Source organism: Vulpes vulpes, chromosome 12 (genome assembly GCF_048418805.1).
Source record: "Vulpes vulpes isolate BD-2025 chromosome 12, VulVul3, whole genome shotgun sequence".
Lineage (NCBI taxonomy): Eukaryota > Metazoa > Chordata > Mammalia > Carnivora > Canidae > Vulpes > Vulpes vulpes.
Window position 1 is genome coordinate 4,431,843 of NC_132791.1, and position 27,559 is coordinate 4,459,401.

At 44.6% G+C, this 27,559-nt stretch overlaps 1 protein-coding gene across 1 annotated transcript in view; it reads right to left on the reverse strand.

Annotated features, from left to right (window-relative positions):
- PAPPA (pappalysin 1) overlaps window positions 1-27,559 on the reverse strand; it is a 235,756-nt gene that overhangs the window by 157,591 nt on the left and 50,606 nt on the right. The window contains exons 3-6 of the mRNA XM_072727537.1: window positions 24,894-25,039; window positions 20,478-20,771; window positions 13,289-13,481; window positions 6,322-6,443 (exon numbers count right to left, since the gene is read on the reverse strand). Coding sequence (XP_072583638.1) covers window positions 6,322-6,443; window positions 13,289-13,481; window positions 20,478-20,771; window positions 24,894-25,039 — 755 coding nt within the window. The remainder of the gene's footprint in view (window positions 1-6,321; window positions 6,444-13,288; window positions 13,482-20,477; window positions 20,772-24,893; window positions 25,040-27,559) is intronic.

The window sequence follows — 27,559 nt, forward strand, 5'->3', positions numbered from 1 at the left end:
CAATATTTGTCGGAAATGGCTTTGTGGTAGTGTTACAGCATCATAGGAATCACAATATGAAAATCAGAAAATCATTTTGGGTGGAAAAGCTACTCCAGTAGCTAAAGGCTAAAAATGCCTCAATTTCTGTGTTTCTGCCCAACCACGGGAGAAAAGAGAAGACACTAAGTGGAGATGGAGAAGAGAAAAAGGAAAGAGAGAGGGGAAGAAGATGAGAAATATTCAAAAGACTTCTTAAATACAACACATTAGAGCAGGAAGAGATGGACAGAATGACAGGATTCTCTCCAGTGCCCCTTGGCAAAGTTCATCTGTTATTTGAAGCAAAGGCTGGTTAGAAGTGACCAGTGGTTTAAGTCAAAGGCAGAAGTGATGTCTATGCTGACGCCTTAGAAGCCCTAGTGAAGGTGAAGCTTTTCCTCTGTTGACTCTCCAACTCAATGGTGTTCTTGATTCTCTTAGCTTTGTGGACTACTGACACACACACATCACTTACTCACTGAGCTTTACTGAGGGCAGCATTTTAATGTGTGTGAAGCACATTCCCTAGCTATTAATTTATCCATCTGATCGTCATCAAGATCCCATTAGACAGTTATCGTTTTTGCCTCTCATACTCTGTTTCACTCCATGCCAGGTAGCCTTTATATCATATAGTGCCTGGTCCATAGATAGTGACCAAAGCGGACATTTAATAACTATTTGTGAAACAAAAAATCTTCTAATTAATAAGGAGTTAAAATGAAGAAGTGAAAGCCTCATGGAACACTGAAGCTCACTGATGGGGAATGCCAGGTGAGCTTTCCACCCCTCCACACACTTTTTCCTAGAACTGTCTACAGATGGGACAATCCTTCTCCTTTCCTTGGAGAAAATGACTATCAGTGGTGGGAGCTAAAAGACAACAAAGATGACACATGTGTTTGGCTCCCGCCTTCTCCCTGGTTTCTTGTTAATCAACAGAGGGACCAGACACTTTCCAAAAGACAGGAAGGTGAGTCTGGATACTACCCTCAATTAAGTAAACAGGAATGGAGATCTTAGCAAAGCTTGTGCTTGTCTGGTTATCAGAGACCAACTTTTACATGTAAGAAAGAGCCTTGGGGGTTACTGGGTCCAACCATCATCAATGCAGCAACCCCTTTAACCTTAGAGGCTCTATGAACTGACCATCCCCTATGTACTCGGCACTGCACCAAGCATGCTACATGCCTCAGCTCTCTTCCTCTTGGTAGCAAGTCTATGGCACAGACCTGATGAAAATCGTTTTTACAGAAGAGGGAACTGAGACTCAGATGGTTAAGTCATTCCCTGATGGGGAGAATATTATGTGATACTGTTGGTCCAGGCAGCATGCCAAGCTTTGAAGCAATGGAAGCTGGGTTACAGTATCAGCTATACAAGCTTCTTATTTTGTCACCTACTCCAATGATACTTACCTCACAGGGGTGCTGTGAAACTTGAATGGGATGGGATATTTAATAAATGCTCACAAACCCGTAAGCTCTGTTATGAAACATAAGGAGGAATTAATAGGCAAAAGCTTGGGAGGAAGAGGAAGTCCAAGCAAAGAGAACAACTGAGACAGAATGGGAAAGAAGATGACTATGATTTTAAGCACAATGGGAGAGCAGCAAGAGATGATGCCAGCAGGCCAAACAGAACGCAGATCATGAAGGGTCTTGGAGGTCATTTTAAGGAAACTTCACTTTATACTGAGAGGAATAGGGGGCTAGTGAAAAACTGTAAGCAAACAAGTGAGACTTGTCTTTTAGAAAAATCACTGTTTAGAGTCACAGACACTATCCATCCATGTATGTACTCATCCGTCTGTCCGTCCATCCATCCATCCATCCATCCATCCATCTATCCATCCAAAGAATAATTATTGACTGGCTAATCTGTGTCCAGAGTTAGGCTAGTCCCTGGGGAGAGAGGTTTCTACACACATGGTCTCTGGCCCCATGGAGTTTCCAGTTTAGCGAAACCAGGTGGGAAACGGTTGTACTAATGCACATAATCACACCTGTAGCTTGGATAAAGGAACACCAGAAGGGATGAGGACTAACTAAAGCACCTAAGGGGGAAGAAAGAACAAGGCTGAAAAGTTGACTGAGTGTGAATGTGAGACAGGGAGAAGGGCAGAGGAAGAGGGGAAGGAAGGAGGGAGGGAGGAAGAAAGAAAGGAGGACGGGCGAAAAGCACAAAGGTACTGTTAACTTCATTGTTAATACATACCCTTTTGTATATATGGTGACTAAATGAAAAGTTACATGTTTATAGAAGCTGGTCACTAGAAGTGAGGCCATATATGTGTGTAAAATATATTTATACATACTTATGCTGATTTAAATTTACATTTATGAAGATCCATACAGACATCTATTATATATCTTTGTGTATATCCACTGCAGCTGTTGACACAAATACAATTATAAAAACTTGGTGCCAAGTTTTTTCCAGATGAATACTCAGCACACCTGAAATATTCTGGGCAGAAAAATGGGGAAAGGACTCACACAAACAATGAAAATGAAAAGAGCTAGTGCCGTGTGTTACTCTCTCAAGGAAAACCCAACACATTATATGTTTGTATATGTGACCTTAACTGAGATCTGAGTTGATCAGGCCTAGCTATCTAAGTCCTGGGTGACAACTGTCCCTGATATTGAACACCTCAGGAAATATTCATCTATGAAATACAGTTTTTGCTCAAGAGATAGGAAAATAGGGTTTCTTTTGTGTCCAACCACTTTCTGTGGCCAAAGGCAAGAATTTCTGTGACTGTATTTACCTGAAGTTCATGTAATGGAGTTAATAGAAGATAATGGATGTGCAACAAATATTTGTTAAATGAAAAAAAAATTCTATCTTATTAATATGGAGTTAAAATAAAGAAGTTACAGCTTTATGGAATATTAGAGCTAGAGAGGACATTTATTCTGTGCATGAGATGCTATCTTCAGAGAAGCTCAGTGACTCATTCAAGGGCACAGAGCACATTGATGGCAGGATTCGGACCAAGGTCCAGCCCACTTTAACCCCTCCCCCCCAGACTCTTTCACCAACCCCAAAGATATGTCTGGCATCGTTCATAGATTTGGGAGTTTTATGTTAGTTTGGGAAGTCCAAAAACTTAAACATGCAAAGATAAATAGGATGAAAATGAGTTGAGAAATAAGTTGCAGAATTTGGCTCATGGAAAAGTTTATTTCTTCAAGGATATTAAAAGGGTCTGAGCCAAAAGGATCACAGAGCCTGTAATAGGATGCTCTAAAAAAAGAACAGAGTCTTTTCCTGGCCTGCATGCACTAAATTTACATATCCTGAAGGAAAACCCAAGGCTGCTGGGTTTCCTTGCATGCCTGAGTCAGCTCAGGGAACCAGGGGGCTCAGCACTTCCAATCGAACTCTACTCTGCACATAACGCTTTAAGAGGGTCAGGAGCAAACCAGGAATTGACTTAACCAACTGAAAGTTGGGTTGGATGGAGGTGGGGAGATGTCTGAAAATTATTTCATTCACGCACCCAATAGAACAAACCGAGGTGGTTTTAACCAGAGAAACCTCAGGGGAGAATCTTGCTGATTCTACCTCCCAAATATCTCTCCATTCCATTGACTTCTCTCCATTTGTCACTGCCTTGGATCACACCCAGACCACCACCACATCCCTCTCCTGGATTCCTGCAACAGCCCCCTGGCGGCTCCCCTTCCTCCGGCACACTCCTCTCTAGCCCCTTTAGGACAGACCAACCCATCCTATCTTTATAACACACACATCACACCATGCCCTAGACTCCTGCCAAGGCATGTGGCAGCTCTTTGCTGCCCTCAGTATCAACCCATCCTCATCCAGGCACTACAGAACAATCAGTCCAACCTCCCCCTACTCCACACCTCATGCTCCATGTTCCAAACCTACTTCAGCTCTCATAGCATTATCATTTATGTGGGTTACCTCTACTGATAGTTATCATGTTATAAATGAAAATTGAGAAACTTTAAAACACAAGAATACATAAGCATGTGCTCCATTAGCTATCAGAGTAGTAATAACATCACATTCCATGCGGCCACTGAAAAGCTCCACTGCTCTCTCAGGAGAGAATGGGAGTGAAAATGGTAATCAATATCACAGCATTATTATGAAAATAATTTTGGACTTTGAGGACACCCTAAAAAGTCTCTAGGAACCCCATAAGCCTCCAGATCACACTGAAAAAAAAATCACTGCTCTAAACATAGCAAACTTCTTTCATGATCTCCAACGTGCCTTGCTCACTGGTGTGGTGACATTTTCTGGGCAGTCTAAGTCTCAGTTATGGATGAGGTCAGCTTCCTACAGGTCCCCTGGCACTCTGTGCTTCAATCACCATGGGCCTCCCTACACTGGATGGTAACCACCCTTTTCCTCATCCAACTCCCCTTTAAATAGTCAGTTCTGCTTTGCCCATGTGCCCAGCACACAGCTCCTACAGTGGGCATAGGCGACGCGGGGTCACTCTGCACGTACACAACGTGTCATCAGCTGGAAGAGGCATGTACTTTCTTCCGTGAGAACCCAACATGCGTTCCATTGGGATGGGAGCGTCATGACTAGATTCTGAGAACTTTCTAACAAATGGAGTTAGAACGGAAGGCCCAGGAATGTACACACTGGTGCTAGGAGAGCCTCGGTGAGGGAGGGCACCAGGGGGATTCCTGCACTGGGTGGGAACCGGGGCTGGATGACCCAGGCCCCCCTTCCAAGTCTGACAGCCTGTGATTCTGTGGGGCTGAGCTGAGGGCTACTCCCAGACATCCCTCTCGCTTTACATTCCAGATGGATTTGTTTAGAGTTTCCAAGTTCAGCTCTCATTTTTATTTTAAGCTACTTTAGAAGATAACAAAGTACAGTGCTGTCATTTTTCTCCTTCACTCTCCTCTCTGATCCCTTTCCCTTGCTTTATTCTCTGGCTTTTTCTTCTCAACCTTCTTTCTAAAAATACATAGGAAAATGGGGAAGTTCTCCCTGAACCTCCAGGAGGAATCAGGTTCTGCTTCCTCTGATGGGCTGGTGTCCCCACCCAGGAACCTTGGACGAGAGCTGCCCCATACAGGAGCAAGGGAGACTGGGGGTGGTTCTAAGTATCAATCTCTGAGGGCAAGGGAGAACAGAGTGTCTCTGCCAGCCAGGCTTCAGGCATTAGATCTGAGCCCTATAGGGGATATTGCAGAAGGAAACTGAGGAGGCAACTTTCCACATGATTCTTTAAGTTCCAAGTGGTTGCTGTCGGGGCCAAGTGACCATGCAATAAGCCTTGAGTACAAGGCATCCTCTTAATTTCTGCAGAAAGCCCAGTGAGTCTGGCAGCAAGTGGGACAGTAAGAGAGCATAGTTTGCCAGCCCCTAGCAGGGGGGCCTGGGAGACCCTGGGCCAGGGGAGTGTCTGGTCATGGGGAAAGCGCACCAATAGTGGCAACGATGAGGTACTCCCCTCAAGTGTCTTGCTGATAAATGGATCCCAAAAAGGAGAGTATGTGGCAGAAAACTTGGAGAGGGATAGTCATGGCATGTGTGTGGATGCCCTGGACAGTCCCAGAAACAAATGAAGAAGACAAAGATTACTGAAAACTTGACACCACCCCCCAACAAGTTATGTGCGTCAATTCTAAGGTGATCTGATGTGCACCAACAGGCTGTCAGGGTCTGGAGACACACACAAACACAGACATACATACATATGCCATATCTTTACCAGGTGTATGGCCTTGGGCACTTGTTCAATGTCTCAGCATCTTTGTTTCCTCATATGGAAAGTGGGACGACATTCTAGGACAGTGTAAGAGTTCAAAGGACATGTGCTGAATTGATGCATGAATATTGGCCTTGATCTTGGGCTAAGGATCCAAACCTCCAGTTGTATGCTGAATAACTCTGGAGTTCTTATCTACACCATGGTGACTATAGTTAACAATACTGTATCATATACTTGAAAATTGCCTAGAGAGTAGATCTTACTTAACTCAAAAACAAACAAAAAAGTATGAGATGATGGATGTGTTAACTAATCTGATCGTGGTGTAACCACTTTGCAATAATACATGCATCAAATCATCACTTTGTACACCAAAAACCTATACAATGTTATATGTCAATTATGTCTCAGTAAATCTTTGGGAAAAAGACAAAAATAAAATAAATTGGCCTTGAAAGGCAGTTGTAAGATCAAATTATATAGTGTGTGGAAAAGACTGTTAAAATCATAGGGCTCCATCTCCATCAAAACAGTGGTTCTTTGCACCTCCAACCTGTAAATGAGCTTCCAGGCTGGCTTACCTTCTGCTTCCCGAGGACTCCAGTGTCCTGATGGGCCACAGGGCATCGGGGAGGAGGCGTTGATGGCATACTGCACCAGGATTCTCCCTTCCAGGCAAAGTTCACATGCTGATCCCAATTCTCTAGGAGGCCAAGGAAAGAAAGGAAATGCACCGACTTAGGAACAGTTGAATGAGCTCCTGATCCAACGAGGCCAAAGGCACCAGGGCAGAAAACAAAACAATTCCATATTATCCCATCATCTTTATCCTTGCCAAAGTTTCCAGGATACGACTGTGACTGAAATTCCTCCCCAGTGCCCAGCAAAGATTTTGTCTGGGCTTATGTGGCTTCTGTCCTAATAGTAGATACACTTCTTTAATTTGGAGCTGTACAGAATCAACAGGCCAAAGACTTACTATCCATACTAATCTTAGTTTCATCAGACATCCAAAGCTCCACTGAGGATTTGATGTGTGGTTGTGAAAAAAATCTAGCTCCATCTGACCTCAAAGTTTATTCTTTTAATAGTGTTCATCAGGTACCTCCCATGTGCCAAGCACCATCCTGTGTCCTAGGTACTAAATAAGAAGGCACGGTTCAGTTGCTTCATCTGAAAATGAGTTGGCTAAGCCAGATGATGCCTATAGGAACCTTCCAGCCCTGACATTCTGGGATGGATGAATCACTTCTGATTTAACAGTCAAAAGCAGTTTCCTTACCATGGCATCTAATTCATTTTAGCAGCTCTCCAAGGGGCAAACCAATCCCTTGAAGGGAACAGCCCCAGAAGTGGAATATTATGGTGGCTTCCTCTACTGTCAAGTGTATTATGTATCTGGATTCAATCTCCCTTTAGCCACAACAGCCTCTGGGATCTTGCTTGTTCTCCAGACTTGGCATCTGTTTAGGAGGCAGCTGCCAGGAGGGGAGAGGGATCAGCCCATTATTTCTCAAAATGCAATGGTCCTGCCAATACCTCTTTCATCATTCCTAGAAGGCTCTTTATCCTTTGGCTACCTGAAAGAAGCAGTGGAGGAGCCTTATGGCTTTCCCTTCATAGGGAAGCTCTGTAGCCCATGGGTTCACATGGTAAGAAAGAGTATGTGGGTGAGCATCAGTCTGCTAGTGTTCCCCATTCTTCTTCTACACAGCTGCCAGGACCTCATCCCCAAACCTATATCTGAACAGATCATTCTCCTGATTATCTGCTTTTACATGGTGGTCAACATATGCAGAACGATGGATGGATGGATAGATGGGTGGATAACTGGATGGATGAGTGTATAAGTGGATGGGTAAGTGGGTGGGTGGGTGACTGGATGGATAGATGGGTGAGTGGGCAGTTGGATGGGTGGACAGAAAGATGGGTGAATACCAGTCACTCAAACATGTTGCTAAATCTCATAACTAAGTTAGTCTAGACTCTCAAATTATAGATTTTGCATCCTTGGCTTTATCATTGTTAATGTGAAATCATACATAGGGTAGAAGTTTTGCAAGCATATTAATATCCAGTGAAAGGAGAATGATGAAATAGCCCAAGATTAATATGTTCAATGATGTGGTAAGCAGCCATTACAAAAATATTCCATGGAGTCTCATGGAAAATGTGTAAACTATAATATTAAGTGAAAAAATCATATTCAAAATTGAATTTACAGCAGCTTCTCAATGCTATTCAAATAACCTCAATATGACAAAATATTGACAACAATTTCTGGGTGGTGGAATGAATATAGGATGATTCCCCCTTTTTTTATTCCTTCTGGTTTTCTGAATTTTCTAGGTATTTTGAAAATCTATGAATTTCTCCTGGATAAGAATAATTACAGAAATAAACTTGCAAGAGGGAATGAGGAGTGGAGAGAGAAACGTCCTCACTCTGGAGCAGAGTTCCATTATAATGACCACAACCCATGCATAGCAGCTCATAGTCACATGACTGGCTCTATGATGACAATGAGATTATAAAGGTTCTGGGGAGGAGTCGGGAACCACATGGACTTTAATGGCCAGTGAGCCTATCTTTCTATTTCTTTAGATGCTTTGTTTTGGATGATAGTTACATAGTCCCCTGCACTTCACTGAGTTCTTGACATATCCTAGGTTTCTCATACTTTGATGAGTGACTAAACCATCATCCACCTGACAGTAAACATATCTTGTTTGCACAGAGCTCCACACAGTATCTTCCCTCATCTTTAATCACTGATTCATGTATTCATTTGCTGTTTCATCTATTTATTCAATGGGTAATCATTGAACCACCTCTCGTTGCTAGTACCAGACATTGACTATCCAAGGGAAAGGAAATCAGGTGTGCTACCTACCCCTCCTAGGGCTTGTAGCCAGGTGGATAGTACATAAACAAATAAGTAAACAGATATAAAATCATGGGTGCATTAAGTTCTAGAAGGAAAGTAAACGGATGATGTAGGAAAGAATACTGGTAGAGGAGGTGCACTGGGATAATTAAAATTGAAATAGTCATTAAAGACCTCAGTGAGAGGAATGTCATCTATGGTGAGAGCTAAAGGATGACATAAAGAATGGATATAAAGCATTCTAGGGGCAGTCTCAGGTATGTAAAAGACCAACACAGGAAAGGCTTGGTCTATAGGGACCTCAAAGGAAATCTGAGCGACAGGAGTCACAAATGAAGGAGAGTGTTAAAGAGGCAGCTAGACAAGTAGGCAAGGACCAGATCTTGGGAGGTCCTGTCGACCACCTGGAGATTGTACATAAAAGAGATGGGAAGCCATTGGAGGGCTGTGAGCCACTGGAGACCCTTCAAGTCATGGAGTGACGTGATCTAATTTACATTTTAAAAAGATCGGTCTTTATGCTGAATGAAACATGGATTGAGGAAAGAAGGACAAAAGTAAAGGTAAAGTCAGCAACTAAAAAGCAATGGTGTGATTTTGGTGTGGGTGATGTTCCCATTTTATAGATTAGGCAATAGAAGATCACGAGCACAAAGCAATCGTGCCAAGTTCATAGCCTGTAAAGTCATAGAGCAGATACAGGCTTTACCAAAACCAGGCAGTATCCTACACATCCAGGAAGTATATGTTTTCGTATGTTTGGCATTCATTTGATTTTTATTTGCCCAGATACGCAATGACATACACACAGACACTGAAATCACGGTAGTACCGGATGCTAACACCAGAAGAGACCCTCTTTCTTACCCACGTTCCATGAGAATCAAAGCCTAAAGCTCAAGTCTGTGCTAATAATACAGTGCCCAACAGCCACATGTGGGTCTCTGAATTTAAATTAATTAAAATTAAGTAAATTTAGAAATTCACTTTCACACTTGGCACATTTCAAATGCTCCACAGCCAGTTGGCTAATGGCTACCATATTGGGCAGTACAGATACAGAACATTCCCATTCCTGCAGAAGTCCTCTCGAACAGTGCTTCTTTAAGATATCCACTGTGTCGGGATCCCTGGGTGGCGCAGCGGTTTGGCGCCTGCCTTTGGCCCAGGGCGCGATCCTGGAGACCCGGGATCTAATCCCACATCAGGCTCCCGGTGCATGGAGCCTGCTTCTCCCTCCGCCTGTGCCTCTGCCTCTCTCTCTCTCTCTCTGTGACTATCATAAATAAATAAAAAATAAAAATAAAAAAAAAAGATATCCACTGTGTCTTATGAGTTAGCTTCTCTCCTGTGCTTCTAGAACGGTACTTGTTATGCACCATTCTTGCAAGGACTGAGAAAATAGTTCCTCAAATCACTTGCTGTGTTCTGAGATTTGGAATCGGGACCTTGGTTGAGAAAGGCCAGATGGTCTTTGGCTTACAGATCAGAAAACTGAGGCCAAAGAGGAGGAAATGAATGAGGTTTCAAAGACTTCAGACCCAGGTCTTTTGGTTCTTAGTCCAGAATTCTTTCCAATATGCCACCGCCAATTGTTCAGATAACTGAAACCATTCAGTCAACACATGTTTGCAAGACAGATAAAAATAAAGGAGTTAGAAAAGCCAGGGGGTGGCCTTGAATTATTTATTCAGTTGCCCATGTGTGAGGACACAGGCTGTGGGAGGATCTGAATATGTTTTTTTAAGGAAAACCCTTGTATTCTCTTAGACCACAGATGTGAGGAACAGCGGGAGGACGTGGGGATGGCCAGGGGCGAGAGGTTGGCATTGATGGATGTTGTAGAAAACACCAGAGATTTTGCAGGGAAAGAGAATTTTCAAGTAGCTAAACGGCTCTGGGAAACCTCGTACAAGATGGGAGCTAATATTTCTTGAACATAGAGTGTGTGTACTAGGCATATTACGGATGTCATATTTCTCGAATTCTCCACAAAAACCTGGTGAAGTGGGTACAATTGTGGAAGAATACTCAGAGGGCCAGAGAGAATCAGAGGGGCGAGATGGCATGCCCAAGGTCCCATGGACCAGGAGCGGTGGAGCTGAGAACACAGTGCGGACAACCTGGTGGCAAGCTTGTGCACTCCGCACCGGGGCCAATCTGCAGGACTATAAACTCCGAGGGTTTGGGAGAGTGGTAGCTCCATTTCTTTATAACAATTTATTGAACTGGTGGACTGACTTCCTCGAGCCATAGACGATCGTCTACGTAGCTGTTAACCCTAATTAGACGTGTTTCTAAAACGTCAGTTTTAATTTAACATATGATAACTCCGTTATGAAATCTCAGACTGAACAGAATAGCTATTGTATGAGCCTCAAGTACCAACTGACTATAGGTTATTAAAAACATATTGATTGAAGCTGAGGGTACCATGTAATAGAGACATATCTCATTACACAACAATTAACCCTCCAATGGGTTTCCAACAATCAGATGGTATTTATTTAATGGACAATAACTGCTTTATGAAATACAAATTAAATACATACACGGGAAGCTTCATTTACAAAACTTCCATTTTTAAGTGGAACTGAGGCCAAGGCTTGACCAAAAGTCTGATACTTCTCATCGCCACAGAAAAAATAAATAAATCTACAGGCTGCTGGAAAGTCTGCTCTGAAGTGTCACATGAGGTTTCCCAAACCCAGCTCTGAGCTCCCAGTGAGGGCGGCTGGGGCAGGGGGGAGGCAGGGTGTGGGAGGGGTGGTTTATAGAGGGCCTAAGGAGTGCATTTCCTTCCCCGTGAACACATTCACCCAGTTGCCAAACAAACATTCTAGATTCAGGGACTGATAGGAATGGAGAAAATCAAAGCATGTATTTAATGTGATACCTTGATCTAATAAGTATTTTTACACACATACACATGCAAATAAGAGTTCCTTACCACCTTTTATGGCTCTTTTTAGGGGAGGAGTAATACCTCCCTCATAATTTGAGTTTTGGAAGGACTTAATGAAAGCACGTGGGGGCCCCAGACAAGACGTTGCAGAATGTACGTTGGAGTCTAGCTCCCAGCACCTTCCATGGAATCTTGGTCAAATCAAATAGAGTCTTTCACTCTAATTCCTGCCTTACCTGGCAAATGAGGATGATGACTCCCCTTTCTTACTTTTTATAAATATTTTATTTATTCATTTATTTGAGAGCGAGAGAGAGCATATGAGTGAGGGGAGGGGCAGAGGACGAGGGAGAGGGATAGAATGCCAAGCAGACTCCACACCAATCATGGAGCACAATGTGGGGCTCAATCTCTCGACCCTGAGAACATGACCTGAGCTGAATGAAACCAAGAGTTGGATGCTCAACCAACTGAGCCACCCAGATGCTCCTTGATGACTTCCATCCAATTCATAGTTACTTGAAAGGGTGAATGAGACTCTGCATATAAAGCCTTAGTACAGAATATGGCCCAGAGTAAGGACTTGATAAATGGCAAAAACCGTAACCACAAAAAATTATTCGTTAATCGTTAGCTGGTTATGACTTTCACCATCATCAATGGTCTATCATCAGTATTGGATAAAATGCCCCCAAGAAGGGCTGGGCTGGGAGTTAATATACTAATAAGCCCTAAATTACAGCCAAGTGTAGATGTCAACATCTTAATCCACTTTCCTGTCTCTTGAGAATCTGTTTCCCTTAAAAGCTTGAGCTCCTTAGAGAGTCTTAATGCTGAAAGGCACCACAGGAGACCGTTGGATCCCTGCCTTCAGGCCCTAAGGCACCATGAGACCCACTTTCCTGTGGGAGAGGACCAGTCAAGGAAGGAAAGTGACTTGCCCAAGGTAGTACAGCTAGAAAGTGAAAGATAGGGGAGCAGATCTCTTGTGCCTAAGTTTATCATCTTTGACATTTTAAAAATTCTACCCTCAATTCTGCAACTAACTACTGGGCACAAATATTCTAAATATACATACTACACATACATACATATACATGCGTGTGTATTCATGTATGATGTATGAATATATATACACACACATATACATCTTCATATATGATACATATTATACCTATATTACAATTGTGTATTAACCAGAGGCAATTTCAACTCCTGAGCTCATGGAGATGAGGCCAGTACCTCTATCCCAGAGGATGTTCTGGCAATAAAAGTTTCCAGGTGTTTCATAAGAAAATAAAGCTAAACATCCGGGGATCCCTGGGTGGCGCAGCGGTTTGGCGCCTGCCTTTGGCCCAGGGCGCGATCCTGGAGACCCGGGATCGAATCCCACGTCGGGCTCCCGGTGCATGGAGCCTGCTTCTCCCTCTGCCTGTGTCTCTGCCTCTCTCTCTCTCTCTGTGACTATCATAAATAAATAAAAATTTAAAAAAAAAAAAAAAAAGCTAAACATCCATTCACTGAAAGCATGCATCTTTACTTATTAATTTTGATAAGCACTCACTCGTTTATCCCCTGACTCTCAAATTTACAATGTGTCTACATGGACCAGTCACTGCTAGGCGGTAGGGGCTCCAGATGAACAAGAGCAAGGACAAAGGAAACAGCAAAGCTCCTCTCCAAGCCTGCTCCCCTTCTGCATTTGCCTCTTCATGGCAGGAGAGAGAGGAGTCAACACTTCACAGGCCACACTCACCTTTCAAAAAAGTGGCCATCGATGGGCGGAAACCACTCCAGTGTCACAGAGTTGGTCGTGTGGCCCACGATCTGGGGGGCCAGGGCGACAGGCGCCGGCTTTCTGGAGGGTTGCCAGCTCTGGTACACCAGGTCCAGGTAACAGTGCATTCTGGCAACTTGATTGGGCGTGAAGGAGTCTGTGCAGTCGTCATCTGCAAGTGGGCAGAGGGAGAGATAAGAACCTGGCTGCATGGGCAGGCATGAGAGAGAATTATGACGTCTCCGGGGGCCAGACAACCAGCACCCCAGCCCTTGCCAACTCAGAGCTGGCCTCTTCCAGTGCTCACGAGTTAATGGTCTGTGAAGAAATGAGTGCAGTCATCACTTCTGGAGACAGGTGAGAGGGAACAGGAGGAAGGGGAGGGTGGATGGGACTGAGCAGCCCAGAGGTCACAGTTAAGGACAAGGGCCAGACAGACGGCTTTCCATGGGTCCCCAAGTCCCTGTTCAGTAAGTCACGCATTTCCTTACTCTATCCCTCCCTCACCACTCACCCAAAATTTCCCATTCCTTCATTCCTTTATTTGCTCACTCACTCCTTCCCATCCATTTCATCTGCTCATTTGTTCATTTCACTATTCAGGGATCCAGTGATCTTGTCCTTCAAACGCACCTTCTGAGCATCTATCACTGTCCTCTGCTCTGTGCCAAAGGCCACAGAAAGATGAAACTTAAAGATGTTCCTGCCCTGGAGGAGTGACCAGTGTAGTTATAGAGTGAAGGCTAGTTTGGCGTAGGTGTCAAGTTGTCAGAAGACTCCTAAAGTCTGTGATGCTGACCACTGATGAGCAAGAGGCAGCACAGTGGGGAAGGACAGTGACCCAGGGAGGCTTCTGAAGAAGGAAGCCCTTTGGGTCAACCAGACTGCATGGCTAAGAGGGGGAAGCAAAGGTCAAGGACAGTAGGAGAGGGAGCCGCAGGACCACAGGGACATGGTGTCCACTGCAGCGAGCACAGCCCGAGGCAGGCAGCCAGCCCTAGGAGCAGTCTAGGCTCAGTGTCCCTGCGGGCAATGAGGACGGTACTGTCACTTGGATGTTTACTGTGAGATTTTCATTCTTGACTCCCAAGACCATGTTTCTAATCAATACAAAAACTTCTTTCTGTGCATAAATGAGACCCTGTATGGGAAAAGTATCCTGCAGGTGCTTGATAAACAGGATGTGAGCCCGCGTCTGAGTGGGCTGGATACAATCTCTGAAATGTCTTTAGATCAAATGACCTTCAGCCCTCCTCTCTTGTCCACAATGCGGACTGAAGACAGTCCAAGACTCGCCTCCCAAGGAAGAAGCATGCCTCCTGTCTACCCCTCCAACGGCTTCATTCAACTGCCCCAGGGGCAGAACAAGGCACTGTTTTGGCTTGGTTTCCAAAAACACCACTTCTCAGAGGTGTCCGCCTGGTCAGGGTTTCTGCAGCTGGGCCCCAGACGGAGGAGCACGGGGCTGGCCGGATCTTAAAATAAACCCGCCACCAGGAATCCTGCAGCATAAACTCACTTCCTCTTATCAAACAAACAGAAAATAAGTTTGGGCAGGTGCTGGGCTGCTGGATGGGACCTTGAGAATCCAGCTTGGGGAAGGGACAGGAGTGCAAGGAGGTTATACACAGAAGCTGCTTCTGATTCCCCTTAGTAATTTATGACAGCCGGTCCCTTCTCCAGCACCCTGGGCAGATCTATCATATGTTTGGAGGGAGGAGAAGAGCCCAGTGTCCCTTATCAAGTATCTTTAGTCACATACATCTATCTCAAGTCCACATGCAGCCATCTAACTCCTTGGAATAACAAACATTCAATGGCTCCCCATTGCCCGGAGAATCTAGAGTCCAAACATCTCAGCCTAAGAAGGGCCAGATCATCAGGTACATTCATTCTCCTTTGTGTCTATGATCTTTGTGTTTTTTAGTGTAAAAAGGTACCCCTGCAAAAGACTCGTACCTGGTAACCTGAATAGGTTAGAGGCAGGAGAAAAGATAAAGGATAAGAGTAGTGGAAGGGGAGGAGGGCGGGGGGTGGGGGTGAATGGGTGACGGGCACTGAGGGGGGCACTTGATGGGATGAGCACTGGGTGTTATTCTGTATGTTAGCAAATTGAACACCAATAAAAAATAAATTTATTATAAAAAAAGAGAGAGAGAGACCAGTGCATGAAGGATCTGGAGTCATATGGGCAAGTGAATTCATGCCCTCAGGGCCTGTTTTCCCACCTGTAGGCAGAGATTGATGAGGATACCAAGACCCTTCATCTCAGAACTTGGCTGGAGATAAGGAGAGTGGAGCACAAAGGACCATGATGATGCTCAGTAAATGCTTGCTGCCTCATGCCTGGGACAGCACCCTGGGTATGCATGTATGTGTGTCAGAAAACCAGAAGCAAGCAAAAAAAAAAAAAAAAGAGAGAAAAAAAGAAAAAAGAAAAAAGAAAAAAGAAAAAGAAAAGAAAAAAAAGAAAAAAAAAAAACCCAGAATGTAAAATATCCATTCTCTTTGATCTAACAATATCACATCCAGGAACTCAACAGACAGATATTCATGAACAAACATGTGGAAAATATAGGGATGAGGGTATTTTTTGAAGCATCATGTATAATGGTAAAAATACCAGCAATAACACATCTGGCTATTAATAGGGGAATGACTATGTATGTTAAGGCATAGGCACTGAATAGAATACTAATCAGTCATTTCCCAAAGAAGGAAGTAACTCTAAAACTCAGGTCCCTCATGTATAAATTGGGGACATGGAAATTGACCCCGCTCTCGAGAGCTGCTGTGGGGACTCAGTGAGCTGAAGCACATAAAGCATTTATCAAGATGAATGGAGGAGAAAAACAGCATTTTTCTCCCTCCATACACTCCGGTTTTTTTGTTTCTTTCTCTTCCCCAAAGAAGTGCATTTTCCTTTCATGACTTAAAAGTTAACCATTTCCATGTTTGTTGATAAAAAGGACAAATCTTATATGGTCTCATTCATTTGGGGAATATAAAAATTAGCGAAAGGGAATAAAGGGGAAAGGAGTGAAAATATCAGTGAGGGTGACAAAACATGAGAGACTCCTAACTTTGGGAAACGAACAAGGGGTAGTGGAAGGGGAGGTGGGCGGGGGGTTGGGGTGCCTGGGTGACGGGCACTGAGGGGGGCACTTGGCAGGATGAGCCCTGGGTGATATGCTATATGTTGGCAAATTGAACTCCAATAAAAACATTTTTTTAAATAATTTTTTTTAAAAAAAAGAGCATGAAAAACAGGTGACAGATCCTGGAAGGGGAGCAGAAATGCATCTGAACGTGAAAGTGGAAGGCAGAAAGCGTCTGTCCCAGGGTGCGTGGCTTAGAGACTTAGCTGCTATCAGAATCTTGGGGGGAGGTACCAAAGGGTTTGTGTTGATCACAAATGCTCTGTCTCAATTAGCTCACGTCTCAAGTCAGCCCCTCTTGGCTTCCTGCCTTCACACGCTTCCCCTCCCGACATCTGATCTCCAGGACCAGTCAGCCCGTCTTGTTCTTCGGTTCCCATGTTACCCATCTAAGCAGAGAGGACGTTGGGGCTCTGGTGCCTGGGGAGGCCTGAGCCAGTCCCCACGCTGTTGGTGCCCTGCCCTGAGTTCGCTAACTGAACTCCGTTCTCCAGCACGCGTTCCTCTCTGCAGGCTGGAGGCTGCAGAGCATGGGGGGCGGGGGGTGTCGGGGCATGGGCCCAGCGCTGCTGTGAGCTGTCGAGCCCTGTGCTATGGAGGTGTGAGCAAATGCCGCCCCTGCCAGCCTCCTCCACACCCGCTGTACCACAGGGAGTAGTGATGCTGCCCGCCCCCTAAAACTAATGAGGGCATTTAGCAAGCTAAGCCTTTCTGGTGTAGGGATAACGGAGCTACCCTTTGTAAGAGTCCCTGCCTTCCTGGTTTTTATTAAAAAAGGATAGAGATAATAGTAGGAATAGCAGGAAATGATTATATTCACTGTAAAACACGTGGGATATGCCAAAAATGTTACAAAGAAATAAACGTCACCCTAAACTCATTACCTAGAGATAATACAATGAATATTTAGGATATATGTGTATAAGTATATTGCACGTGAATATTTATGATTCTCAGTCTCATAAACACATTTACATCATGTACATACACACATACAAATACACATATGCACACACACCTACATAGGCCAGACCTTACACTGTACAAGGCTCCGTGACCATTTTCACATTAAATAGTTAAATAATCCTACTAATTATCGTCTATTGAGCACTAGTTATGGTACCACGGACAGTTCTAAATCCTTTATCTGCATGAGTACACCTACTATCACACAAGGTAGGTGTGATTATCCTCCATGGAATCCAGGAAGTCAGTGAGGCTTAGGGAAGTAGCTTGCCTAAGGTCGAAGGCTAATGCCTGGAGAATTCCAGTTGGGTGCCTGCACTCTGTAACTTCCTGCCCTGCACCACAATGTTACTCGGTTTCTATTTACACCCCTGCTTCCTCTTCTACACCATTGTTAGTGGCCACATAATGTTCTATCACAGGGATGCCTTGTGACTTATTTCAACAATCCATACTCACTGGACGTGCAAGTCGTTTCTGGTTTTTTTCCCCCACATATAAGCATTTTTTTTTCTTTATGCCTGACAGAGAGTAAACACCTAATTGATATTTGGACAATGAACATTGCTAAGAACATTCTTATGATTAAATCTTTAAACAAATCAACAGGTTTATTTCCTCTGGATGTATTCCTAATTGCTGGGATCACAGGGTTGAAGCATATGTGCATGTTGAAAGGCCCTGACACACAGAGCAATGATAAGAAGACACTTATTCTTGTTGGTTGGAGAAGCCCGGGTTTCTGGACTCCTGAGGAAGCTCTGACTGAAGGGGATCTTGGGGGGCCTCCCATGGCCTATCATCTTCAGGAAGCAGAGTCTGAGCTTCTCTTCATCTGCCCAGGGTGTATCCATAGCTCGAGATGGCCATTCATGCCTGGTGCTGAACTAGGCTTGCCAGCATCACCTGCCTGCTGTTTGCTGGAGCTGAGCACTTGGGGCCCTCTCAGCCTTCCTTAGCATCAGAAAGAGAGCCAGGTGTTTACTGATTAATAGCACAGGCTCTGCAGGGGAAAAAGTCTTACCTTCTTGTCATGTGACTCTGGGCAAGTTACTTAAGCTACATTAAACCACACTTTCTGCATCTGTAAAATAGGTCCCGTGATAATAGTACTTACCTCGCTGGGTTATTTTGAGGATTCTGCAAGACAAGCCTAGGAGGCATTGCACACAAGTGTGTGGTGTATCACGGGCACTCAAGAATTATTGTGGACACCAGTCAGGTGGGGTTATTTCAATTTAAGTTAATTAAAGTTACCAAAGGCTAACAATTCAATTCCTCAGTCTCACTAGCCATACTTCAAGTGCTCATGAGCCGCATCAGACCAGTGGCTGTCATACTGCTGGACGGCATAGACACAGGACATGTCCATCTTTGCAGAAAGTTCTATGAGAAAGTACTGCACTAGACTCTGCTCAACTAGTGACCAGACCTGAGGAAGAAACACCCAGGAAGGAAAGAACTCCAAGCAGTTGACCCAGCAGGGTCTCCACCCTCTGCCCTTGACTGCCTAGCCCCTATGCATAGCTCTCCCCAGCCCTGAGAACCCAATCCTGTTCTGCATTTTGAATTTCATCCAGCTGCTTTTGTCACCTCATCTATCAGAGATCCTAAGGAAAACAAACATTTCAAAGCTCGTGGTCGCCTTGAATATGCTTTTGCGGGTGTAAGTTTGTTATCGTAGCTCAGTGAATTAGTTCTGCTGTTAATGGGTCACTGAGCTGAGGGGTTCCTTTAAAAAAACAACAGTAAATCAATCACCCTTTAGATCTGTACAAAGGGGAACAAAAAAAGATTTAGTTTATGGGGGTCTGGTAGCTAGTGGCAGCTCCGAGGCCCCTTAGAGTCCGGCAAACTTCCAAATTCATGTTATTGTTTATTTTCCATGTGCGTTGAGCTGGCCAAGGAAAGGTGCTACAGAAATGGAACGTAAGCAGGGCTGTGTGGGGGGACAGGGCACCGGATGTGGGATGTCGGCTTGGCTGGGAATGGGAGTCCAGTGGGAAATCTGCTTTTGAGGAAATACCCAGCACTGTGGTCTTTTAAAAAGACCTAAATCTAAAGACTGCTTTCTGGTACCAAGGATGGGCTGTGGACCCTTCTAGAGACATCAGGTTTGAACGGTATGAACCTTAAACTGCAGAGGCCCCCAGAGATCATCAACCCAAGATGGAAAGCAGAAAGATCTACTGGGGATCATAAAATTCATTGGGTTTCAGCAGCAAAACCCTCTCTTCAAATGCAATCCCATGCAAAACCAAAGAAGAAATGGAAAACAGTTGTAAGAAGGATTTCCTGGTTCAAACAAAGATGGAGACCTAGAGTCCCACACAAAAGTAGGAGAAAAAAAAAATGCTTGCCGTCATACAGATGAGCTAGGGTGAATGACTTGAAGATATAAAAAAAAGTTTTTGACAGGATATATGCAGTTAGGAAAAGAATGTACTCCTCTCATGTAATTTTGCACTTGCAAAACCAAAAGCATTCTATATATATATATATATATATATATAGTAATAAAATAGTAATAAAATAGTAAAGGTGAGTATAAGAGCTTTATATTTAAGAAAAAGTTGCAATACAAAAAAAAGAGAGAGAGAGAGAGAGAAGAGAAGGAAAAAAGTTTCAGTAATCACCAGCTTAGAAAACTACAGCTGCAAAATTAGAGGAACCTTCTCCAAGATTCCTTGGATCCAATGATTCCATTTTCTAGAGTAAAGTGAGACCCAGAGAAGGGATGTGATAGACGCAGAGACATTAGGTGACCCAGTGGTAGAGCTAGAACTTCTACCTAGAGTTCCTGATGTTGGGCCCCAGTCAGCTCCTTAAAGTGTGTCTTTCTGAGGAGCCTTCAGGTCCAACAGCTTCCCTTACCCCTGGGATCTCACACAAGGACTATTACCCTGACCGTCTGGGATGAGGGATTGCTGGGATCAAGAAGTCTGAGAAAAGGAAAGCAGCTTTCCCAAGACTCCTCTGAGACAGGACTGGAGCCTTGTGTGCGACACCCAGCCTTGTGCGCCCTGCTGAGCGGGGAGCCCTACCTGCGTAGCTCATGAAGTTGTTGTAAGGGGTGTTGAAGAAGCTATGGAAGCCGCAGGTGTCATTCCCTGGCCCTGGGTCGCCACAGAACTTGTGTTTTGGGGCTGGGTTGGTGTCACTGCAGAGGTCTCCCGTCTCAAAGGAGGGCTCCGTCTCCATGCAGGGATCGCTGCAAGACTGGATCTCTGAGATGCCTCGGAAGATGTGATAGAGGCCCAGGCTGTGCCCGATCTCATGGATCATGGTGTGGGTGTGCCCAGGAATGCCATAGAAAGATGGGTTCAAGACAATGCCACCTGCAAGGAGAAAACCAGAGCATTAAGCAAATGGGGTACTCTGTTTCCTGGTACAGAAATCCCCCAATCTATCATGGGTAGATGGGGTGCTGCCCAAAGTAACCACAGGCTTCTCCACCCTGTGGCTCCACTGCCCCGAGAACTGTTATGACTTGTTATATGAATCACTGATTGGGTAGGAAGGAGTCTCAAAAGTCATTTTGTGAGATCCCAATGCCTGAGGAAGGAAGACAACTTAACTGAAGTGATCTCGAATGACTTTGAAAAGGGGCATGATCAGCACTTAAGGACCTTGATTTCTGGGCTGGTAGACATCTCTGCTGCCACCTTGTCCTTCAACAGTAATGCAAGGCCTCGTTTACAAACATTCTGCACAGTCTTGTCCAACCGAGGCTCCCATGGTCAGGCACCCTGGTCCCAGTCCTCCCTCTGCCTTTACCAACGCTATGACACTGAGCATGTTGATTACCATCCCCGAATCCCACTTCCTCATCTCTGGTGCTCCCCGAGAGTGAGTACTCACGAAGGCCAGCATCATGGTGTGCTCATCATTAGGACAGTGTCATTATAGCCAATGTTTCTTGAGCACTTACCCTGTGTCCTTAGGCCCTGTGCTCAGTGCTTCATGTGTATAATCACACTTAACTAACTCACAACCCAATAAGAGAGGCACTGATGCCCAGACAGGTGAACTAACTGGCTTATGATGGGGAGTCAGGACAGTGTCAAGCTGGAATTTGAACTCAGGATCCATAGTTTCCAGAGCCAGGCCTCTTAGTGAGTTCTACTACTAGGGCCAGTCACGGGGCCTGGAATATCGCATCTCATTAAATGTGTGTTGAATCTTTGCTGAACGTGAACCCAACTAAAGAAGTTTTCTGAGGTCTACCTAAGCACACGTAAGCAGCTAGCATAGCACTTCGTATCCAGTGGGTGCCTTACTAACTACTCACTACTCGAAGAGTGTCTTGAGACTAAGCAGCAGGACCATCACCTGGAAGGTGATTAAACACGTAGAATGTTGGGCCCTACTCCAGACCCATGGAATCAGAATCTGTATTCTAATTAGAGCCCCAGATGGCTTGTCTGTATATTCTAGTGTGAGGAGCAATGGTCTACCCCACGTGACTGAGCATGGCTTAGCTTAGGGAGATAAATGGAGCAGATTTCAGAAGAAGCAATGGACAGCATTTTTCATGTTCATTTTAGGCACTGGAGAAATGCATACAGGCTGGTAGGGAGACATTTAAACTTAAAATCCAAATGTGTTTAAGAGAAGGGTAAAATTCGGGTTTGAACACTCTGCAAGTAGTGATTTTAAGTGCAGAGCAGTGTCTTATAAAGAATGGTGATAAGGCCAGGGCCTTGTTGATTTGAGCTTGCAGGCGTGGGGGGAGTTTTATCTTGGGTTGAACTGCCAGGAGGGCAAGCTTGCTCAGTCATGGGGCTCGCGGAGTCTATTAATTCTGAACTGCTCAGAGCCTTCTAGCACAGAGATAAAGATGTATGAGAGGGTGTGTGTGTGGGCGGGGGTGTGCACACACACACGTGTGTGTGAGAAGGGGGAGGCAAAGAGGCAGGGAGAAAGAGAAATTGAGACAGGAAATCTCTCTCAATTATTTTCTGTCAATCATAATATGAAACATAATCCCCTTCCCACCCAAGGCTTTTTCCAGGGATCATGGCATCACAGCAGGAAAAGAGGGTAAAAATATATGTATGGTTCTAATAAGTTGGGTTTGATTGGGGTTAGTGTGGAGAAACTACTTCTGGCCAACATTTCTTAGGATGAGGAGATTGGCGAGCTGAGGGCTGGGGACCCAGAGCCGTTAGCCTGACATGCGGTGCAACATTCATTCCGCTTGACCCTGGCTGTGTGATCTTAGAAAAGTGACTTTGCATCTCTGGTGAGCTCTAAAATAACCAGCTACCACAGTGCCAGTGATTCTCTGTTTCTCCACGAAGCTTCAACAATGAGGTGCTAGGCAGGGCAGTGGGAAGGTACGGGACCCCACAGGTATTTCCAGGGATAATGACAGGATTGCAGACTTAATGTCCGGGCCAGCTTTGTTTGTTTTACCTCATCCCCTCCCGATTCACCCCTTTGCCCAGAGCCACAGCACAGAGCCCGAGTCCTGTTTCACTGCTTCTCTTAAAAGGTGAAATAGCTGGAGCCTGACATCATCCTGAAACACTATAACATGCTATGGATTTATAGCCTTCTGTATTCCTGGTCCTGAGCCAGCCCCAGAAATTCACAGAATCATCAGGAATATTTTTCTCTAACTTTAGAGGCCTTCTAAGACTCTGATCAAGAGCCTTTCAGTCGCTTTTCCAATAGGACAGCATTTCAGTGCTGAGAACTGTCCTTGGAGGCCATCTAGTCTAAACTGTTCATTCAAATTCTGAGCAATTTGGGGCTTGGGGAAGGAAAGAGACATGCCTAAGGTCATACTGCCGAGTAGAATCATAGCTGAGAACAACCATGCGTAATGCTGTGGGCCAGGAGGGGTCCCATATGTCATCCCAGGCACATGATAGATACAAATCATCTATTTTCCGGTGCTTCTAAGTTGCATACTTGTTTCTGCCCAACCTCTGTCTGTCTACCCATCCATCATCTATCTCAGGATTTCTCAGCCTCAGCATGATTGACATTTTGTACTGGATAATTCTTTCCTGCTAAATCTGTAGATTCAGCAGCATCGCTGTCCTCTACCCACTAGATGCCAGTAGCATTCCCCCAGTGGTAACAGTCAGAACTATCTCTAGACATGACCAAATGTCTCCAAGGGGATGAAATGCCCCCAGTCGGGAACCACTACAGATTTCTCATTGTCTCTAGCTCTATTTGCACCACCACAACACGCTTGCACACATGCACACGTGCACACACACAAGTTGGTTCATTCCCTTAAAAACAAGTGAGAAAGAGAGCAATCTGGAGGGAACTAACTCTAGAGTTTGAAGTCTCCATCATGTGAAGTTGCAGGGTCCCTCATTTCCATGATACCGCAGATTGACAGCGGTGACTGGATTCTGGGTGCATCACTGGGAGAGCAGGCAGGCCTAGGGAAACAGCCCGCACTGTCACTCTGCCGAGCCCTAACCTTCCCGGATGAAGACTCTCACCGCGGGAGGCACTGCTATCCACTGGTGTAAACAGCGGGAACATTCTATCAAGGGGAAAAAGGTTGAGTACCTTGTAGTGCCTCACTCAATGGAATACTGTGTGGTCATTAAAACATCACCTTTAGGGAGATGGAAATAACCCAGAAGGATGCTTTTATCTTATGATGTTAAGAGAAAAAACTGGACTGGAAGTGATTAGAAAGACTGCTACTCTGTAGAATAATGTAAGTGACATAATACGAAGAAAAAAAAAAAGAATGTAAAATTTTACCTATGCTGTGATTTCAAATATGCACAAATTACACAAACGCACATGCACATATAGACGTGTATGGAAGAGAGCATGGAAAAATCATGATCGATGTTGACTCACAGGGCCTGGTTCAAAAACCATTGTCTTTTCTGACTTTTGGGGATGGGTTTGTATAAACATACTTCTGGTTTATGGATATGAATAATTTGGATGTAAGAAGAGCTACTGGTGGTGTTGGTGGAACACGGCAAACAGGGAGTTCTTAACAAGCTCACTTTCTCTTGTCTCTTTGGTATCTCTCAAGCCAAGCCTTAACCGGTTGTGCCAGCACCATGTGGCTGACGGGCTGGGCAGATATTTGCATGCACTAAGAGGCAAGGGGTCTAAGAAGAAAGCTGTCAACGGACAGAGCTGGGGCCTTGAATTCCAAATGTGGCTCAGCCATGGACTTGGGTGTGACCTTGGATAAACCTTGTTCCTTCTGTGGGTCCCGGTTTCTGCACTGGTAAAACAGGGTTAATGATACCATGTTATCTCCTTCAGAGCAATGCTTGGTGGTTGAAACGAGATGAGGAATGCTGAAGAGTTCTGTGCACTAAAAAGCGATAAAGAGATTGTTCACCGTCACCACTACCACCGCCATCATCATGGTCATGATTTCCACCACCGTTATCATCACCACTAAATTTATTCCTGTGCTAATTCAATTTCCTCCTGAAGAAGTTTCTAATTCTCACCTAAGTGCATTAGGGCTTCCTTGTCCCATGGCCAAGTGGCTACTCCTGCCAATTCCTCCTCCGAGGAGTTTGCAAAGAAGATATTAAGGTGTGTTGATCCATCCAGTCTAAGAATGTTCTTCAGTTCATTAACATCCAAGTATGCTCTGTAACAGAAAAAGAACCTTGGCTGTCATCACCATCCAAAAAAAAGGTACTATTCAAATAACAGCTATTCCCCCAAGTAATTAAGAGCTACTATGTGCCAGGCACTTTGCTAAACACTTTATAAACATCACCTCAGTGGCTTCCCCCAATACTATTATAAGGTTAGTTGAGATGACCCCATTTCACAGCTATGAAAATTAAGTCCTTGTAAGTTTAAGAGACATGGTGAGATTACTCAGCTTATAAATAGCAGAGTTCAGGTTAGAACCTGGATTTACCTAAAGTCAACATCTTTGCCCTTAAGGACTCTGCTATTTTGCCCAGTGACAGGGCCACATAACGTGACTGTAAACTAAGAACACAGACCATGGAAAAGATAACACGTATTCTTGTCTTGGCTTCTTCTCTACTTTACTCATTCACTGTGGACATCAGACCATTTATTTGGCAAGTACAGAGCTGCACTAGGAGGCCTGCTGTGCATCTCTATACCAACCTTGCAAAGAGACATTATTGCTCTGTTTTCAAGATAAGGAACATGTGTCCCAAATGTGATGAAATAGGTTGCCCAACGTTGCAGAACTGGGTTTCAAGGCCAATTCTGTGTACCTTGGAAACCTATGGTCTTGTCACTGGGCATCACGCTTTCCCCTCCCCCTTGATGATTCTGCATTCTTTAAGCCTCTATTTATTTGTCTGCACAATGGACCTAAAGAGGGATATTGTATTTGGAGTGGCTGCCATTGTAGACTGATGTATCAGAAAAGTGACCTAAACCCCTGTTATCATCATCAGCTCCTTAATACTTAGGCTGAACACAGGTTGCCGAGAGGCAGAAACGGTCTTTGTAAAGAGGCTGGCATGTCCAAGGTGCTAAGTAAATAAGAACTCCTCCTTCAAAGAGTGTGACTCTCCTATCACCACTGAAATGCTAAAGCTCTCCATCAGTCACAGGCTTATTACTCAATGGATCATTTTCTATCGACACAGGCATCTTGCTCTCCTCTCTTGAGTCTCTCAGCCTCTGTTTTATGTCTGCTGTCATATGGCCTTGTGAGCAGCTGATAATCATTTCTTGAGTAAGGCTGGAAATGAATCAATGAATAAATGAATAAAAACATACATAAACAAGCACGCAGGCAGCTTGACGTGGTAGGTGAGAGGACGTCTATGAATAATGGTATTTAGTGTTTGATGGGCCCTTCCATGTGGTCTGACTTCACATGGATTATCTCCCTTAATCTGCCTAATAAGGGGCAACCTGAGGTAGGTTGTATTATGATGCCCATACTCCAGAAGAGGGAAAAGAGATGTAAGCTTCAGACCTTGCTAAGGTCCCACAGCGAGCTGGAAGTTGTTTCCTTTTTCATATTTGCCCATAAAGGGTTGACACAAATCCTGGCTGGGAGAAAACTTATGACAGCTCCCTTATCTTTCCCTCCTGGGGTCATGGAAGGATGTCCTGTATGTGAAAGAGTAAGTCCAAAGTCTCCAGCATGGCCTCCAAGACGCTGCCTCCCTCTCTAGCCCCGTCTCTCTCTGCTCCTTCTCTGAATTTCCCACTGTGGTTTTGGGGGGTTTACCACGATGCAACCTCTGTGGTGCCTCCACTCGAGATGTTCCCTCTGTCAGGGACTCTGCTCTGTGTTTTGTCCTCTGATGAACAAATCCAAAGCCCATGCTGGTACTGCACCTCAAGGAAAGCTTCCCTGATTCCCATCTCTACACTCATTCACCTCCTATAATATGCACACTCACATTATTCCAAATCATCACTCCACTTGTCCGTATCCACCACTGTCTGTGGCTCCATTTCTGTTTACCCAGTTTTCAGCATAGGGTTTGCCACCAGGTAAGCACTCAGTAGATGTTAATGGGGTTGAATTTACATTGGGAAAGGAAGAAGCTAAAATATTTAGGTCCCAGTCTGCTTCCTATGAGGCCTCAGTTTCCTTACTAATACACCGGGATAAGCAGCAGCTACCCGGTGCTTCATTGAGCGTTCCTATGAGTCACAGACCCACACCTCTACTCCAATGGGAATAGATACATTTGAGAACTAGAGAGCCCTCCCCATCCCCTACATCATCAAGAGCCCATAATCGATCAGTTGCCATAATTTTTTCCTGGCTTTTCAAGAAAAGGTGAACATGAGTTAGAGATACAGACAGGGTTAAGAGAGGTCATAGCTATGTCTGGGTTGAACTGACCACTTTTAAGGATAGCCACATGCTCAGATATTGACCCGAAATATTGCTTCCATGCTTCTTCACTCTGGAAATCCTAACTTCACCTTCTCAGACTGGAAGCCTCATAAGGAGTTTTGGCCAGTCTACTCTGTGATCAGGGAAGGAAAGAGCGAAGAGAAAAAACCAAAATGTATTAAGCACTTGCTGTAGGCCAGCCCCTGTGCTAGCAAATACCTCTCATCCCATCGCTGCAGTATTTGAAGTCATGCAGCCTAGTGGGGAGGTAGGATGACTTGTTCTGAAGCCAGAGTCCTAGGTTTGAATCCAGCT